At 38.5% G+C, this 19,466-nt stretch overlaps 1 protein-coding gene across 3 annotated transcripts in view; it reads right to left on the bottom strand.

Moving 5' to 3' along the window:
- The window catches only part of LOC131038323 (RNA pseudouridine synthase 5), a 300,230-nt gene that overhangs the window by 122,621 nt on the left and 158,143 nt on the right, over positions 1-19,466 (bottom strand). For 2 of the 3 annotated variants that reach the window (XM_057970705.2, XM_059207368.1), the window contains one exon: positions 720-789. In XM_057970705.2, coding sequence (XP_057826688.2) covers positions 720-789 — 70 coding nt within the window. The remainder of the gene's footprint in view (positions 1-719; positions 790-19,466) is intronic. The other variant, XR_009104404.2, reaches the window with a different exon arrangement.

Consider the following 19,466-nt stretch of genomic DNA (forward strand, 5'->3'; position numbering starts at 1 on the left):
TGAATGAATTTTCAGTGTTAGGTCATTTGGTAAATTGGTATCAATCATTGCCTAAAGTTATACTTGTTGTAAGAACAAAATCCAATGATATTGTAACAGCAATTGATTCAAAGTTTGTAGATTCAAATCTGATAATTTCTATCAGCAGTCCACCTTCAAGCCTGCAATTTGTATTGCATTCTGATTTCAGATTGTATGCTTGGTGCTACTCGTTATATTTTGGTGAACTTGTTGTTTGAGACAATTCTGGTTGAAACCATCTTCTATTACAATGTCCTCTGTATTGGCTCTTAAAAGCTAATAAAATCTGAACAAATAGAAAACCATTCACCTAAGGAAGTTTGATAAGACAAAAATTTCACAAAAAGAGAAGTTGGGGAAATTAAGCAAAAATAAGATCAGGGATCTTTTAACTTATTGCAGCAGAGAATTCCTTCTTCCATTTATGTATGCAAACTGTTTGATAAAATAACTCACAGTGGAAAGGGAAAATTTTATTGGCAAACTGGGGTGGGACATTTCACATAGCTTAGCAATTATAAGAGACACTCATAAGCCAACCATAATTAATTTTTCTTTTATGATACAAGGACAGTTTTTCTTGAGATGATATGGAAACATAGATTTTATTAAGATACGAACAATTATTTTTCATTAAAATGAGAACTGTACAATTAAAATAATGAGGAAATGAAAATAATATTAACACAAGAAATTACCTACAAGTGGATGCCCTATATAGGACAAGTGAATACGTATTTGGTGAGGCCTCCCCGAGTATATCTCAACCTATATAAATGACCATGTCATGGCACATCAGAAACGAGGGGTTGCAACATCACTCAAAGTACCAATTGGCCAAGCCACTTTTCATTTAATGTTATTGCAAGAATCACTCCATGGTGCAGATATATATGAACTATCAAAACAGTTTCTGGTTACATGTCAACCGAAAGTTATGAATAAAGAACTGTGTTCTTTACATAAACCATTTTATGTCATGCTACTCAAAATGTTATTTTGTTCTGTCATCTTATTCACTTGCATGGAGATGTTATAACCATCCACAAAAATACAAATAGCAAATATTCTTAATACAAGAGAAAAGATTTAATAAACATATAAAGCACAAATTTAAATTTCAACAAGATAATTCTTGAATTTTATCAATGCATTCATGTATATCACACACAAATACTCTCACAAGACTTTTTGTCACGACAAACAAAAACTCTTTGGAAAAAGAATAACACAAATATCAACCTATCCATTTATATTTTATTTTTGTATGGAATGTGTTGTAAACTAAAGTACCAGTACCTCTTTGAACTCAAGCACTCTAGCAATATTATTTGACTTGTCAATCATCAGATTTCCATTGAGTATATTTATAAATACATTTCACTCTTTACAAGTTCATTATCTATTTGCAAATATATTAATAATATTTAAGGAACTCAATGAAATATTATAAAGTTTGGGTATTCCTCATTAATGAATTTAGGATGACCAAGATAGAGTGGCTGTAAATGACCACAAGAACTGCAGAACTGAGAGATAACAAGGAGAAAATCAATATTAATTAGGAAAGAGTGTATCATTCTTATTGATGAAGTATAGTAGATAAGAAGGAATACAACTTAACCATGGTAATAAGTAATACAATGCTAGAATTAATCATCACATTCAATTTCTGAAAAGAGCAGGGTGAAGAGTGCTAAATGTTTTTTATATTAAAAAGCAGCAAAATGAGGGTGCTGTCCCTATAAACAACAGCCCAGCAGGCATAAAGTCAACAACAAGAGCAGTAGCAGCACATTAACAAACAACTAATATCAAAAACTAACCATCAGCAGCATATAAAAAGAGCTAATATCTCTGGAACTCATGTCCAACGATCTATCAATCCTACTTAAAGTCTTAATAACAAGCCACCAACAGCCATAAACATAAGCAGTATCAATATAAGTAAAAGTCTTAACAAAGGGCCTTTTGCAGCCAGAAACACCATTAACAGCATCGACAGCAAAAATTAAAGTAAAATAATCCCTAGCTACCATCCCTGAATTTGCAACCATCCTAGTGTAGGACATAGGACCAGTCTCCAGTTAGGAACTTGAGCAGTTCCTTGTAATTGCCTTCTTCCTCATCAGCTCCCAAGATCTTCTTCTGCATCAAACACAAGGAGGTAGCGGAACTATGCATAACCCTCAAGCTGAACTTGCAAACACTCCCCAGTTTCCTCTCAAGTTCTAAGACCTTGGCTTTAACCTTCTCCAGCTCATTTACATTTGTTTTACATCCAAAACAGGTCCCTTCCAGTTGGGAGTTACAAGTCCCTTCTGCTTTAGGTTTGTTCATCTCCATTTCATCAAGCACCATATCCTCAATGAGGTCAATTGGGCTTTCCGAAATATGGGTGGAATTGTCATCATTCCCAAAGGTTTCCCTCTCCTCTTCTTTATCCCCCCCTTTGTTAGTTTCGGCATTCTTCCTTTCCTTCTCATCTTCACTACTTAGTTCCACCTCATCCTCAATATCATAGTCCACAAGGTTCTTCAGCTTTCCTTTCTTTATAGAGTGGGTGGCCAGCCTAAAAGAACTTCTAGGGATATTTTCATTCTTACTCAAATCATCCCCCACTTCCTCCTCCTTACTAACCTCTTGAGTAGTGAATTTAGGCTTTTGCCAAGGAGGTAGGTTTTTTCCCTTTTTTGTTGCTGGTGCTAGAGAGCAAGGCTTTGTGTTTAGGGTCCCTTGGATTATTCTCAATCACCAACTGGGATTCAGAAGTGTAATGTCCCCTTTCTAACCGATTGAGAGCACTATTGTCGCTAGCCTATTTTGCTATAGTCTTGTAGGCTAACAATTATATTTCAGGGACTTTGATGATATTTGGCCTAGTCATTTTTAGTTGCATCTGATTTTGAGCACTTTTGAGTGGATTTCTGGATACTTATTGTTTTTAGTGAGTCGGCTATGGGCACTGACAGAGCCATTTTGGTGGGTTAACAATATTAAGGATGGTTGGTGGATTCAGTTTTGATTATCAACTCAATTTTCATTGAGCTCTGTGGGTTTGAATAAAATAACAACAAAGTTATAATTTAATAAAGTTAAAAGTAAAAGATTTAACTTTATTGTTATTTAATATTAAAGGGCCATTAATAAATTAAAGGTGATTTATTTTAAAAGTAAATGGGGTTTTATGTACTTTACATTGGGAATCTTAAAGTGACTTATTTATCCCACATTGACTAATGAAAAGAGTAAAGCACCTTGAAAAAGTTATAAGAGACTTTTGAGAGTGTCATTTCCAAGCAAGCTTGGTTTATTATTTTCTGTTGGAGAATTTGGGAGCTTTTGGCTTTCAGCTTTTTGTGACCTAGGACAGAAACCCTTGGGTTCTATTGGATTGGACGAAAACCAAATTACATTTGCGAGGTGGATGCATTCAGTTGTCACCATTGGGCTTATTTACAAAAAATTTGGTTAGATTCTAGAAGTATTGGCCATGGTCAAAAGATGCATATTTGAGTTGATTATTGTAGAGTGGATCATATTCTGAAGTATGGATGCTCATATTGGGTCTGTTATCTTGCTGAAAGTTTCCTGATATACTTCTGATTGGTTCATGGCTAGGGCTGGGCGGAGTACTTTCTCTGATTGGCTGCAATTAACTGTGGCAAGTTGGCATCCATTTGTGACACATAAATACAGTTGGGCAATAAGGCATGGATTTGACAAATGAAGAAGGCCTTGGCTAGGCATCTCATCATTAGCTAACAGCATCAAATTGCTCAGGAAAAACGGTGGTTGTTTGCATTGTGACTTTGTTCTTGAGTATTGTTGGGCATTGGTGACTGTCGGGCACCTCGTTCTACTGGTGAATCATTCTCCTTGTGGGCATAGATCTTCGAGCATATCGTGGGAATAACCCCGTGGAGACGTGAGCAGTATTTGGGTACTTTACAAGTCTAATCAAATATTGAGTTGCTGTTTTGAAAAGGAAACCATATCGCAGATATAAGGACAGTTAATCTCTTGTCTGACAGATCTGAAATAAACTCTCTAATCTTTGTGATAATTTACTAGTTGAAATAGCAATATGATTTTGAGTATTAAACAATCTGTTTGATAAAATACTCATCATTTATGTGTATTGGATTGTCATAAGTATATGTGCCAACTGTTTGACAAAATGACTCTCAGTTGTCTAATATGCAATATTCCATTAAGTCTGATAATTGTTTAAGTGAAAATATGAAAGATGTTGACTAGGAGATGGCTCAATTCTAATTTGATTGTTTCAATAGTAATCTTTGACCAACATATTAATGCCTTGAGGTTTTGAAGGAATTTTATGTTTTTTTGAGTTTTTTGAAGTTTATGCTTTGGGCTTTGATAATGCAGAAATGAATAACAATAACAACACATAAAATAATAGACTGGAAATGAATTTAAGACCTCTGATTTTATTTATCAGCAAAGAACAAATGAATATAAATGATTATTTTCAACAACCCAAGCCAATAACGGCCTACCAAGAGTCCAGCGCTGGGAATTGAAGGTGATTTATTGGCCTGAATAGGTGGAAATAATGAATGAAGCACCTCTAGCTGCAACTAATGACTCCAATGAGCTTTATTCACCTATCCAATAATTATCTAAAACAATTTAGTGAAGAAATCCTTATTCCAATGCACTTCTTGAACTTTTCCCAAGAGAAACCCCAATTTGGTGTGCCTTCTACCCACTGATTTGCTTCTATAGCTCCAGTATGAGCCAAATTCACCAAATAATCAATGGACGACTCCTTATTTACTGCTAACAACGAAATTTGTATAAAAACACTGATGCAAAACCCCTTAATTTATTTTATTGAAAATCCAGGCAGCTCCAAAAGGTACGATTCAGCTAGGTAGAGAATAGCTTACCACAAATCACCACAAAAGCTCTGAAATAACTCCAAATACCTGCTCAGATCTGATAACCAGACTGTAACCCTGTTGTAGTTGCTGACAAACTCTGATTTTTGGCCCTTATTGGCAAGATATGATCATCCCAAGCAAATTGATGGCTAAATGGTGAAGGGGATTTCCTCCTCCTCACCCAAAATCTGAAGGTTTTCATCCTCAGATCTCAATTCAGACACCTGCAATAGACGTTGTAGACCTGCAAATGCATAAATGCTCTCCAAAAACAATAAATCTCCAATGCCCAAAATGTACGTACAAGGCTTTTTTATTCTTCTCAACCCTAAATCGAACCTCTTTTGCATTCTTTGAAGATTCCAAAGAATATTCTATCCCTCTCATAAAGCATCCAACTTGATGGGGGTCCCATCATGATATAATTACCACTTTAATTTATTAAATTTGCCTAGGGAATCAAACCATGGGTGTTGGTTTTTTTAGCTAGGTCGGATCCCTTTTGGGGGCCAACCTACTACATAAATATCAATTGGCCTCTCGGCCTTGATATTTGTATATCTCAGCGATTATTTCCTATATTGGTCAGGCCCTATTCCGGCGTAGCATTCATATAATTGTAATAGGGCATGACCTACTTGATGCAACTTGCTTAAGGCAAGACCTAAGTTATAACGTGTGAATATCTATTTTGTATTATTGCATTTTGGTGCCAAGGCCGACCTAAGTGGCAAAGGAGTTTGAGGCACATAAATAAGAAGTGACTTGAAGTCACAAATAGAACCTACACATCAAGCATCACATCTCTGCTACATATGCGAATTATGTAATTGTAGTCTGCACAAGATAAGCAGTGAATCTGATTCTTTCAGTCAGCGAAATTGTCTTCTAGCTGGGAAAACATCTTCCTAGGTCTGCCGAACCTGCTCCTAGGTCTGCCGAGTCTGCCCCAAGGCTACCGAACCTGCTCCAACACTGCTGGACCTACTTCAGGTTGTGCTACATCTGTTCTAGGGCAAGCAAACTCCCTCACATGATCTGCAATCAACAATCTGGGCAATTGTTCAAGTCTGACCTGAATTGTGATTCAGATAAGTTCTTTGTATGCCCTAGAAGGGCAGTATTGTAATCTGCTGCTATATCTAATCTAATCAAATTTGAGATCTTTGGTTGTTGCCTTTTTCCTCCAAGAGGGAGGTTTTCCTAGGGTACATGTGTGTTATGCGTATGATTTACTTTGCATTCTGATTTTTTGTTCTATACTGCTAATCTAATCACTAAAAACTAACATGGTATCAGAGCGGGTTCCTTCTATAAAATAGCTTGAAGGTAGATCCTATATCTTTTTTGCAGACTTAGAAATCATAGCAAGTAGCACAAAGAAGTGTTGAAGAAGACTAGCATGAATGCAATTCTATCAGGCTTATCACTCTACTCATATAGACTAGGAAACGATTCACAACTATTGATTGCTAATGTCCTGTAGTGTCTAGACTTCAAACTAAATTCACACTCCTGTGGCGAGGGTATTTATGAAGTGCTTATAGATGAGAATGGATTCTGAGTGATATTGAGGGCTAAAGGCCACGCAACCATCATCAAATGATTCAATGTGATCTATGTGGGTGGTTATGTTAAAAACTAACTTATAAGAGAAGTATTTTTTGAATTTTTCATGCTATTATCAATTCACTAGATAGTGAATCATGTATGATAGTCTTGAACTATTAGTAACCTCTCTTAAATGCTTTTAGGACGGACTGAGGAGCATAAAGATGATGATTGTATTCAAGAGAGGAAGGTTTTGAGACATCCTGTGAGGAAGCATCATAGGCTGAAGACTAAGAGACATAGCTTAGTTGGTGATACTACGATCAGGTTCAGCTTCAGAGGGAGCTTATTGTTTTCAGCTTCAGAAGGAGCTTGTTTGTTGTTTCAGCTTCAAAGGAAGCCATATCCTTGGTTAAGGCAATCTTCCGGGAGAAGATTGAGGTGAAGGCCCTCGATTAAGGCAATCTTCCGAGAGAAGATTGAGGTGAAAGCCCTTGGTTAAGGCAATCTTCCAGGAGAAGATTGAGGTGAAGGCCCTCGATTAAGGCAATCTTCCGAGAGAAGATTGAGGTGAAAGCCCTTGGTTAAGGCAATCTTCCAGGAGAAGGTTAAGGTGAAAGCCCTCGTTACACCCTCTGCAAGTAGGCATGGTGGTATTGCATTCTTCTCTGGGAGAAGTCTGAGGTTAGAGCCCTCATTCCACCCTCTACGAGTAGGCATGGTGGACCCACCCTCTGCCAGTAGGTATGGTGGTATCATGGAAGAAATTCCATGATGAGTTTGTTCACCCTCTAGGAGTAGCTATGGTGAACGTCATGTTATGATGACAATAAGCACTTATGTTTTCATCCATGGGAGTGGCCATAGTGGTAGTCACTATGTGACTTGGTTATTCAGAAGGAATCCTCCCTAGCTAAGAGGGAGTGTTGGTTTTTGTAGCTAGGTCGGATCCCTTCTGGGGGCCGACCTACTACATAAATATCAATTGGCCTCTCGGCCTTGATATTTGTATATCTCAGCGATTATTTCTTATATTGGTCAGGCCCTATTCCGGTGTAGCATTCATATAATTGTAATAGGGCATGACCTATTTGATGCAACTTGCTTAAGGCAATACCTAAGTTATAATGTGTGAATATCTATTTTGTATTATTGCATTTTGGTGCCAAGGCCGACCTAAGTGGCAAAGGAGTTTGAGGCATATAAATAAGATGTGACTTGAAGTCACAAATAGAACCTACACATCAAGCATCACATCTCTGCTACATATGTGAATTATGTAATTGTGGTCTGCACAAGATAAGCAGTGAATCTGATTCTTTCAGTCAGCGAAATTGTCTTCTAGCTAGGCGAACATCTTCCTAGGTCTGTCGAACCTGCTCCTAGGTCTGCCAAGTCTGCCCCAAGGCTGCCAAACCTACTCCAACGTTGTTGAACCTACTTCAAGCTGTGCTACATCTGTTCTAGGGCAAGCAGACTCCCTCACATGATCTGCAATCAACAATCTGGGTGATTGTTCAAGTCTAACCTGAATTGTGATTCAAATAAGTTCTTTGTATGCCCTAGAAGGGCAGTATTGTAATCTGCAGCTATATCTAATCTAATCAGATCTGAGATCTTTGGTTGCTGAGTTTTTCCTCCAAGAGGGAGGTTTTCCCAAGGTACATGTGTGTTATGTGTATGATTTACTTTGCATTCTGATTTTCTGTTCTATACTGCTAATCTGATCACTAAAAACTAACAATGCACTTTATGTTTTAACTTTAAAAAGTAACTTTTATTAAAAATTTCTATTAATAGAAAAAAGTAACTTATAAAGTTTTAAAAGCTTTTATTATAAACTTTATTGAATAATTTCCCACCAAACTCGAAAATTGGCTAAGTATAGCTCCTCCTAGTGAGCCAAACATCTCCTAACCACATCATTTGCCTGTGGATACGGCTAACAAGAAAATCTTCCCTTCCTAGATAGTGACTAGAAAAGAGGGGATATGACAGTCCTCCCTTCCCAGGATTGTGTGTCCTCAAGCAACTGAAGAGCTGGACCCTGCAAAATTGCTTCTCCTTCCCAAGTGGCATCCTCTATGGGCAGATCCCTCCACCTAACCAAGTATTCCCGAATTACTCTATTCCACAAATTCCTCTCACACTTATCCAGAATCTCAACTAGTACCATAACCAACTTCCCCTCCTCATCCAAGGGTGGTAACACTAATGAAGTCACTATACCCTATCCAATTGCCTTCTCAAGACAAGATACATGGAAGACGTTATGAATTTTCCTCTCTGGCGGTAGCTCAATCTCATAAGCCACTTCCCCAACTCTCTTCAACACACGGCATGGTCCATAAAATCGGATTTGAGCTTCTCTGCCCCAATCATCTTCAAAGTACTCTGTCGATAAGGTTGGAGACGCAATAACACCATGTCTCCAATCTCAAATGACCACTCAATCCTATGACAATCAGCATATAGCTTTTGCTGATTCTGGGCTCGCTAAATGTTCTCCTTAAGTGACTTAAGAATGTCTTGGCTCTCTTGAAGCCAATCATGTGCCAATGGTGCTCTACTATCCCCAAGTGCCAAATCCATAAATGTCATAGCATCATAACCATATAGAGCACGGAAAGGAGACATATCAATAGACATATGATGTGTCGTATTCTAGCAAGAATCTCCTAAATACAACCAACGAACCCATGCACGTTGTTGTCCTGACACATAGTTGCCCAAGTACCCCTCTATCCATTTATTCACGATCTCAGTCTGATCATCAATTTGGGGATGGTAGCTAGTGCTAGGAGTCAACTCTGTGCGAATGAGTCTAAACAATTTCTGCCAAAAGGAACTCATGAACTCACAGTCATTGGCAATGGTCTTTGGAAGACCATGAAGCCGAAATACCTCTCTGAAAAATACATCAGCAACTTGTGAAGTTGTATAATCTACTGCTATGGGAAACAAATGAGCATATTTAGTCAACCTGTCCACTACTTCTCATGTCCCCTTTCTAGAGTGGACATCAGAGACAGAGGAGTTGGCCTATCATTGGAGTCTCGTAGGCTAGCAGAGGTTGATTGGGACTCATTCAGTGCATATAGTGATTGGATTTTGGCTTTACAGGCAGTTTAGAGTCAGTTTGGAGCAGTTCCTAGATTTTAGGGGATATCCCTAAATTTTAGGAGGTCGTGACAGTTGCCAGTCGTGAGGTTATTCGTGACCTTTTAGATGGTTTCAGTTTCAGGAGATTTGGGTGTGTTTCCTACTTTCTAGGAGCATCCCTAGATTTTAGGGATGAGACTGCCAGTTGATCCATGATTTCCGACTTCAGTCACAGACAAGTGGTAGGTTCTGTTTCAGGCTTTTGGAGTCATTTGAGCCTTCTACAGCTATCTGGGATATATTTTTAATATATTTAAATATTTCCTAAGTTAGCGTTTAATTATTTAAATAAGGCTATGTTTATAGCCATTTTGGAGTAATAAGGGGTTTATGGCCTCATCTGGATGCATATCCCTTGGTGTAATAGCTCGTTGGAAAGGTCTTGGACTTTTCTAAATATTTCTCTTTTGACTTAGATCCTTTCGGTGAACGGATTTCTTTATATTTGAAAAAAGGTCATTTTCTATGCACTTGACAACTTAAAATGAGAAATATAACATTTTAACCCTAAACGTCCCATTGAGTCACTTTTAGGGTTCGAGCTAAGTGGGAAGGTGTTATAAGGAAGTTGAGACCTAATTCTTATTATCTTTTACACATTTTACATCTTGGATTTGAGATTTGGCTCTGGAAGAGCTTTTCAGCATCTGGGACGCCAACCCCAATGCCTTGCCTGTTTGGGACGTAGCCCCCAATACAATGGTTTGGATTTGTTTGCAGCTATTAGCATCTTGGAGATTGTACGGCATTCTTTCTAAAGGTTCAGCGATTCTGACAGAGTTCAGCGTGGGGTTTGGGGTTTCTAACCAGTTGGGTGTACTTGGCAGCCATACGGCTGTACCTGGCAGCCACTTTCCTTCCCACGTGCAGCACTTGAAGGGCTAGAATCTTGCCACAGCTTCATTCCCAGTTATGTTACTCTTTCAACGTCCAGGTTGGAATTATTCCTGATTGTAATCTTCCTGAATTATTAGAAATCTTAATCTGGTCAAATATTTGATTTTATATTCAGAAATCTGCCTTGAATCGAATTTGATTTGGCTGTATATGAACTTCATTTTCAGTACTTTGTTCATTTACTTGTACTTCATTATTTACTTGTTGAAAAATCATCAAAATACAAAAAGAATTCAACCCTTCTATAACTTCTGTCTATTTCTGAAAGAAAATATTAATAAGTAGGAAAAATCAATTTAAATAAATAAAAATTACAGCAGATTGGTAAAAGAGATCCATCAGGGATCTTTCAGTGGTATCAGAGCTTTTATCTTGCCAGTCTGTTGGGTGAAGATCAAGAGTTCTAATTCAGATTTGAGTTTAGTTTGGTTGAAAATCAAATTGGACATCATGACAGGGTTGTTTAGAAATAAACAAGCAGGGAAAGAATTTGAACAAACACCTTCAAGGAGTTCTAGACAGTCTAAGGGTACAACTCCTTCAACAAGTATAAAGAGAAGGTCTCCTACCAAGACATTCAATTTATGAACAACTATGATAAGTATTGCTCTCTTCCTAAAAAGATACGCGACCACCTTTCCTTCACACAATTCATGGGTGTACCAGTTGAAGATGACTTGATGTTTTCAAGTCCACGTCATCAACCAAGAACAAAACAAGAGTCAATTGAGAGCAAGGGAAGCAAAGGAAGAGGAGCAGATATGATGTTTACCAGTGAGATTGGTAGGAAACTATTTGAAGATTTTGAGAGACATGTAGATCCAACTGGTGCCTCTTTGGTTGGTTACAACGCTGTCCCATCATTTTTGGTGGAAGATGTGAAGGAAGAGTTTGTAACTTCAAGCAATACACAAGACATTCATGATAGATTTGATGAGTTTTCAGATTGCCCAAAGACTGATTTTGAATCAGCAATTGATGAAGAACATGAGGTTGAAATGGACAGCATAAGTTTGGATTCATTTGTCACACTACTTCCTCTTCTCAATTGGGAAGACCATGAGGAAAGTCGAAATTTAATGGTGTGTAGTGAATCCAAAGATTTGTCACCATGGTATGATCATAATTCTGAAGTCCATAACAGCAGTGACGTAACTTCTCTTCCTCAAGATATGACAGCCTTTGGTCATGAACAGAATAAAGATTTGCATTCTACATTTGCGGGTGCTTATGGTACAAGCATGGGTAATGCTGATGCAAATAATACAACTCACCATAAGTCTGATTTTGTGTACTTTGGGGCAGCTGGTATAAAAGATTGCCAAAAGTTGAACGAAGATTGGTTACATAGAGTTGCCCAAGCAAAAACACTTGCTGCCCAAGCAAGACACCACCTCCAAAGAGTCAAAGAGCGTCACAATCGGTTAGATGACGCAAGGATACAAAGAGAATCATCCATTAAATCTTTATTTCTTCCAAGGGAAGAAAAGGACAGCAAAGATATATTGAATGGAAATAGAAATCAGTTTGATTTTCTGAGTTTGATCAGCAATTCTCCTTCATCTAATGAGTCAAATTTGAAACCTTGCATTGAGAACATTCAAGTTGGGAAGACTAGGTGTGAAGTTTATGAGTTGTTAGGTGGCATTCATAGTGGACCACCCACTGAAGGTTTATCCATGTTGCAGAACAAAAACATCTACTATTCATTTGTGGACTTGTCACCTCTTTCATATGATAGGGCAGCGATGTACTTATTAATTGGTGACTCAGTTTTCTTAGATGTGACAGTGGGCTATGGAGATCAGCGTGTAAGAGACTATATTTGGTGCATGGCTAAACAATATATTTATTTGGCATCCTCCAATGAAGACATACTAACTTGTGGAGAAATTGGGCAAGTTGCAGCCGCTGATCAAAGGTTTTGGAGAGGTTTTCATCACACTTTGCTTGTTGGAAATTGTCTTATTGATGGGTCCATTTCAACATTGAAGATTGGTGGTATTTATGGTTTCACAGTGGCTGTAGAGAGACACGGTATCGAGGATGCCTCTTACTATCATTGTCTCTTCATGACAAATGGATGTGGATTTAGTTTTATTTGGGATCCAGGTGTTGATTCATTTGATACAACATCTTATAGGGATTATAGTATGTTGCTCCAGATATTAAGATTATATGGCACTTATATCAGAGGAGAGCAGTAGGAGCAGTTTATGTCCTACAGGTGGTTTGTGTGGGATCATGGTATAGACATGTGTAGTACCTTTCTTTCATGGATCCTACATGGGTTGCTTCACTTCAGATGTATAGTTGTAGTCGTGGGTGTACAGTGGTTGTTGACACTTGGACGGCATGTTCGGAATATCACGAGGATGGAGCTGGAGTTTACCCACTATCCATCTCAGTTTATCGAGCAGAGTGGGACGACAGTTGATCCACAAGTTGATTATCATCAGATAGCTGACGTGGATGAGTTATGTGATGTTACTCCCAGTGAGTACTTTGAGCCAGTTGATGTGGCAGTTTCACCTGATTCTCTAGACAGGGTGATTGTTTCATTGCTGGTTGGTGATTACATAGTTTTAGATGCCAACCTGGACAGTGATGATTTTAGTCAGTATTATATATTGTCTAGTGAGTTGGCATTAGATCTTCCACCACATCAGCAGCAGTGTGTGGCAGTTGTGTGCCACTTGTGTCAGATGGGGTCAGATCACAAAGGGTCTTCCATGGATTGGCATTCATTGGATATTATGACGGATGTTATGCATGTTGGTGATCACAGACACGCTAGTGGTCTTGGCATTTATGGATATTTGATCTATGGAGATGATATAGTTTTCCATTGCTCACTTGAGGTATTCAGCGGGAGCTATGCTTCGCTCTGGGACCCAGGTAGTGTTGATTTGACAGCACAGGTGCTTCAGCGTTTTGAGGAGCCATTCCAAACTGGGGTATTGCATGTTGTTTATATCAGAGATGAGCAGCAATTACATGCAATGATTTGTTTACGTCTTATTTGGGATGGTGGAGGATTGGTGTTTCAGTTGCTTGTGCGCAAGCAACTCCGAGAGGGGAGGCTTGTCATGTCCCCTTTTTAGAGTGGACATCAGAGACGGAGGAGTTGGCCTATCATTGGAGTCTCGTAGGCTAGCAGAGGTTGATTGGGACTCATTCAGTGCATATAGTGATTGGATTTTGGCTTTACAGGCAGTTTGGAGCCAGTTTGGAGTAGTTCCTAGATTTTCGGGGATATCCCTAAATTTTAGGAGGTCGTGACAACTGCCAGTCGTGAGGTTATTCGTGACCTTTTAGATGGTTTCAGTTTCAGGAGATTTGGGTGTGTTTCCTAGTTTCTAGGAGCATCCCTAGATTTTAGGGATGAGATTGCCAGTTGATCCATGATTTCCGACTTCAATCACAGACAGGTGGCAGGTTCCGTTTCAGGCTTTTGGAGTCATTTGAGCCTTCTACAGCTATTTGGGATACATTTTTAATATATTTAAATATTTCCTAAGTTAGCGTTTAATTATTTAAATAAGGCTATGTTTATAGCCATTTTGGAGTAATAAGGGGTTTTTGGCCTCATCTGGATGTGTATCCTTTGGTGTAATAGCTCGTTGGAAAGGTCTTGGACTTTTCTAAATATTTCTCTTTTGACTCAGATCCTTTCGGTGAACGGATTTCTTTATATTTGGAAAAAGGTCATTTTCTATGCACTTGACAACTTAAAATGAGAAATATAACATTTTAACCCTAAACGCCCCATTGAGTCACTTTTAGGGTTTGAGCTAAGTGGGAAGGTGTTATAAGGAAGTTGAGACCTAATTCTTATTATCTTTTACACATTTTACATCTTGGATTTGAGATTTGGCTCTGGAAGAGCTTTTCAGCATCTGGGACGCCAACCCCAATGCCTTGCCTGTTTGGGACGTAGCCCCCAATACAGTGGTTTGGATTTGTTTGCAGCTATTAGCATCTTGGAGATTGTACAGCAATCTTTCTGGAGGTTCAGCGATTCTAACAGAGTTCAGCGTGGGTTTTGGGGTTTCTAACCAGTTGGGTGTACTTGGCAGCCATACGACTATACCTGGCAGCCACTTTCCTTCCCACGTGCAGCACTTGGAGGGCTGGAATATTGCCACAGCTTCATTCCTGGTTATGTTACTCTTTCAGCATCCAGATTGGAATTATTCCTTATTGTAATCTTCCTAAATTATTGGAAATCTTCATCTGGTCAAATATTTGATTTTATATTCAGAAATCTGCCTTGAATCGAATTTGTTTTGGCTGTATATGAACTTCATTTTCAGTACTTTGTTCATGTACTTTACTTCATCATTTACTTGTTGAAAAATCATCAAAATACAAAAAGAATTCAACCCTTCTGCAACTTCTATCTATTTCTGAAAGAAAATATTAATAAGTAGGAAAAATCAATTTAAATAAATAAAAATTACAGCAGATTGGTTGAAGACATCCATCAGGGATCTTTCACTACTACATATATGCAATCTTTCCCTTGCACCTTGGGAAGTCTAGTGATGAAATCCATTGAAATACCTGTCCACTTCTGCTCCGAAATGGGCAATGGTTGCAGCAGATGAGCAGGGTATGTATTTTCAATTTTATTTTGTTGGCAAGTAATACACTCTTGTACATGCTGTAAAATATCATCTTTGAGGCCCTTCCAGGTGAACCTCTCTATGTCTATAGGTCTTGCCATACCCCTGATGTCCTACTACAGGTGTGTCATGATAAACATGTAAAATCTGATTTTTCAGTTTAGATTCCGGAACCAAATAAATTTTTCCCTTATAGTAAATCACATCATCCACAACCGAGTATCTATCATCCTGAATGATCCCATCCATGATTTCACAAGCATGCTGATTTTTGGAATATTCTACCAAAAGTTGAGATTTCCAATCAGCTGAAATCACACTTAATGAACATAGGGCAGCAACAAATGGCTTCCTAGATAATGCATCAGCAACAACATTCTTTTTCCCCTTGACATATTCAATGTCAAAATCATATGCTTGGATCTTACAGACCCACTTTTGTTGCCTCTCATTGAGATCCTTTTGTTCCAAAAAGTACTTAAGGCTTTTATGATCAGTTTTAACAATAAATTTCCTTTGAACCAAGTACCGTCTGAATTTTGTGAGTGCATGCATGATAGCCAACATTTCTTTTTCATATGTAGAGTATAATTTTTCATTATCTTTCAGTTTCCTACTCTCATATGCAATAGGATGATGATTTTGCATGAGAATTGTCCTTTGAAGAACTCAAACATCATAGGAGTAAGCTCACAATAGTCATCAAAAGCTAACTTATTTACAACAACTACTAAACTGCGGTCCCATGTGATCCTCGAATTCGAAGTCAATCTTAGAAAAAAGTAACCACGCTGATGCTGCACCACTCTAATCATAATAGTCTAACTTGCGTGCCCAATCTGCATTCTCATCTCCCGAGACCCCAAGAAGTACTCAAAATCCAAACTAACATACCTGAAGAGGCTGAAATAAATATTATGAAACAAATCCTACCAAGGCATCTCACATATCTTTGTCAAACTCATTCCTAAGCAAAAGAAATCTACTCAACCATAGAATAGAAATCTCAACATATTCCCTCAAGATATCCAGAGGGAAGCTTTGGGTAGTCCAACACCTCTAACACACTACAATCATCACAGTGTTGTTTGGAGACATGAATATCAATACCATGGATCATTTGCATAAATCATTACTCACTATGTTGGATGCAAAATTCTGAATTATACTTTAAAAATTTCCCACATTTAGCTGCCATAAAGCCAACAAAGGCTCAAAATCTATGAAACCTTGAACTCTACCAACAATGCGCAACCATTCAATACTTGATCGCTGGTTAGAAGAGGAAATCACACTCATCTGTATGTCATGAACAACGGTCATGTAAAAATCAATTGCGTAGTGGAAGCAGTAGTATCACTGGAATCCGATCCACAACTCCAATCCTATCTCAATAGCATACTACTGGACTCTGCACCTGGGTCTTAAATCTTACTCTTGACTTCAATTTCATCACTAGAATCAGAAGGAACTCCATCACCCAACTCAAAGAGTGGATTATCATGTCACAATAGCATCTACCTCAAACAAAGGATTATCAATAGACTGAAGATAATCCTTAACTCCAAATTTAGACCAATGTTCTTGCTGGTCCAAACTTCTATTATATGATCTTTTGGGACAATGATTCAATGCATAGGTCTCTTGTAGGTTGTCAAGTTCAGTAATCATCTCCTTAATTTCCTCAGCCCTTCCTTTGTTCTCCAGCTCCCTGAGTTGATTAGAGACAACAATCTGATTTCCTGCTTCTATCAAATTAGACTGTATTTCTTTGTAAATTTATGGCCTCATTTGAAATCTTAGTAGCCAAATCTCTGTCATGGATCATATGCAACTAAGCTGTCTTGATTTCTTCCATAGTGTTCTTCATTGTTCGCAAATCAGCAAGGGTAACATAAGCTTATTTTGATTTCTTGGTGTCTTTTGAATTGAACTTTCCATATGCCTTTGTATGTCATCAACTTTAGATAAAACTTGCACTTCTTCAGCGGTTACCAAGAATTGACTTCTCCAATCATGATCAAACAAACATGATGAACTATTGTCAAAATCAATCTCATACCTTTCAATTGTTACTCCAAGGCTGTCATAAACCTTTTGAGCCTCTTACCTTTCCTTTTCAACAAAAAACTGAGAACTCAAACCATCAAGGTTATTAGGACTTGTTGTGACGTATTCACATATCACCTCATTGCAAATGGGGACCCCTGCTTTTTGCTTTCTAGGGTTTGTTTTCTAGGTCTTTTAGGGTTTTGTCTGTTAGCCTTTGCAGGATGAGTGTTGTCAAGGGGATCGTTGGATTGCAAGCTTTGCTTGAGCCAAGGTGAGTCCACAGGGCCCCAGAATTAGGGTTTCTTTGAGAGTCTTCCTTAGGGCCTGGTTTTGCTCTCGTTGCTAATTGTGTCTTGCTTTGTGAGTGGGTATCATTCTTGAAGGTCCGAGCTAGGTCGAGTTGGTGAGTGATGAAGTCTAAAATGTCATCCTGATCTTCAAATGCCCTGAAATTTGGCTAAGTCTGGAATGTCCTGATCCTGAAATTTCACTAAGTCTGGAAAACTGAAGAATCCTCCAAAAACTAGATTTTGCAATATAACTCCTGGAGGTCCGAAACCACTCTCAAACATCCTGAAAATATATATGGAATATAACTTAAAGTATACTTTCTTATACTTAAATGTTATATTCCATAAAATGATCCTGACGGAGAGACCAAAATGTCAAATTTCGCTCCTAACCCTTCCAAAGGGTCCAGAGCAAAATTCCTAAAATCCCTTATTTTCCTAGCAAAGTCAAGTCAAACTTGGGTTTTTGTAGCTTGGATGGGTGAGGATAAGTGTTTTCTTGCCTTTTAAGGTGGATTCAAGTTGAAATGATGGAGGAATAAGCCTAAAACAAGATTTTCGCTCCTGACCCTTCCAAAGGGTCCAGAGCGAAAATCCTAACACCCATCATTTTCTCCAAAATTTGTACCAAGCCATGCCTAGACCAAGGTGAGGGATGCCCTTGAGATTGTCCTTGAATTGATTGTTGTCTCAAAAAAAAAAAAAAAATTATGATTTTGGGCTAGAAAGGGAAATTCGCTCCTAACCCTTCCAGAGGGTCCAGGGCGAAATTGTGCAAAACCTATCGTTTCCCTTAGTTTCATGCCAAATCTAGTGTGGATCATGATTAAAGAAGGCCTTAGGAATGACTCCAAATTGTCAATTATTATCAAACTTGAAGGAATTGAGCCAAAAAGTGATTTTCGCTCCTGACCCTTCCAAAGGGTCCAGAGCGAAAATCTTGAAACCACCTATTTTCCTTACAAGTCTAGTCAAACGTTAGGTTTTCATGGCTTGGATAGGTACAAGGAGACATGTTCTTGCCTTTTGAAGTTAATTGGTGTTGAAAATGATGGAAATTAGCCCAAACCAAGAAATTCGCTCATGACCCTTCCAAAGGGTCTAGAGCGAAAAACACTAAAACCATCCTTTTCTCCAAATTTTGTGCTAAGTCAGGCCTAGACTAGGGTGAGAGAAGCTATTTGGAATGCCTTGGAAAGATGTTTATCCACCAAAGATGCAAATTTTGAGCTAAAATTGGAATTTCGCTCCTGACCCTTCCAAAGGGTCTAGAGCGAAATTCTGGATAGGTCCTATCCCTGGCTAGTTTCTTGAGCGAATTCTCCTTTTTGGGCCTTGTGAAGATCGAACCAATGTTGCCAAGTTGAGAAGTGGGTTCAATATGGGGGATTCCAGATGAAGTGAAGTGAAGAAAGTGAAATTTAGTGTGAATAGGCAAGCAAAAAGTGAATTTCGCTCCTTACCCTTCCAAAGGGTCCAGAGCGAAATTCATCAAAGTCACTATTTCCTCTTTGTGTCAAGACAAGATTTTGATTCCTAAGGCATGAAAAGACTGGAGAGAGGTTGTTTAATCCTTGCAAGATGAGTTGAAGTGAAGGAAAACAAGCAAAGAGAGAAATTCGCTCCTGACCCTTCCAAAGGGTCCAGGGCGAAATTCTCCAAATCAACCATTTTTCCCTTGAGTGAAGCTAAAATGTTGATACCTATGGCATGGTTGAGGCTGCGGTGAGATATTCTTGCCTTGTAGGGTGAATTGAAGTAAAGGAAGTGTAAAATAAAGCCTAAAGAAGGAATTTCGCTCCTGACCCTTCCAAAGGGTCCAGAGCGAAATTCTCATTATCACCTAATTTGCCCATGTGAGAAGCTAAAAGGATGGATCGCTAGACTTTGTTGGACTAAAACAAAAGCATGTGCTCACCTTCCGGAGGATTTTGGAGTGAAAAAATGGGGTAATT

Source organism: Cryptomeria japonica, chromosome 6, assembly GCF_030272615.1.
Source record: "Cryptomeria japonica chromosome 6, Sugi_1.0, whole genome shotgun sequence".
Classification (NCBI taxonomy): Eukaryota; Viridiplantae; Streptophyta; class Pinopsida; order Cupressales; family Cupressaceae; genus Cryptomeria; species Cryptomeria japonica.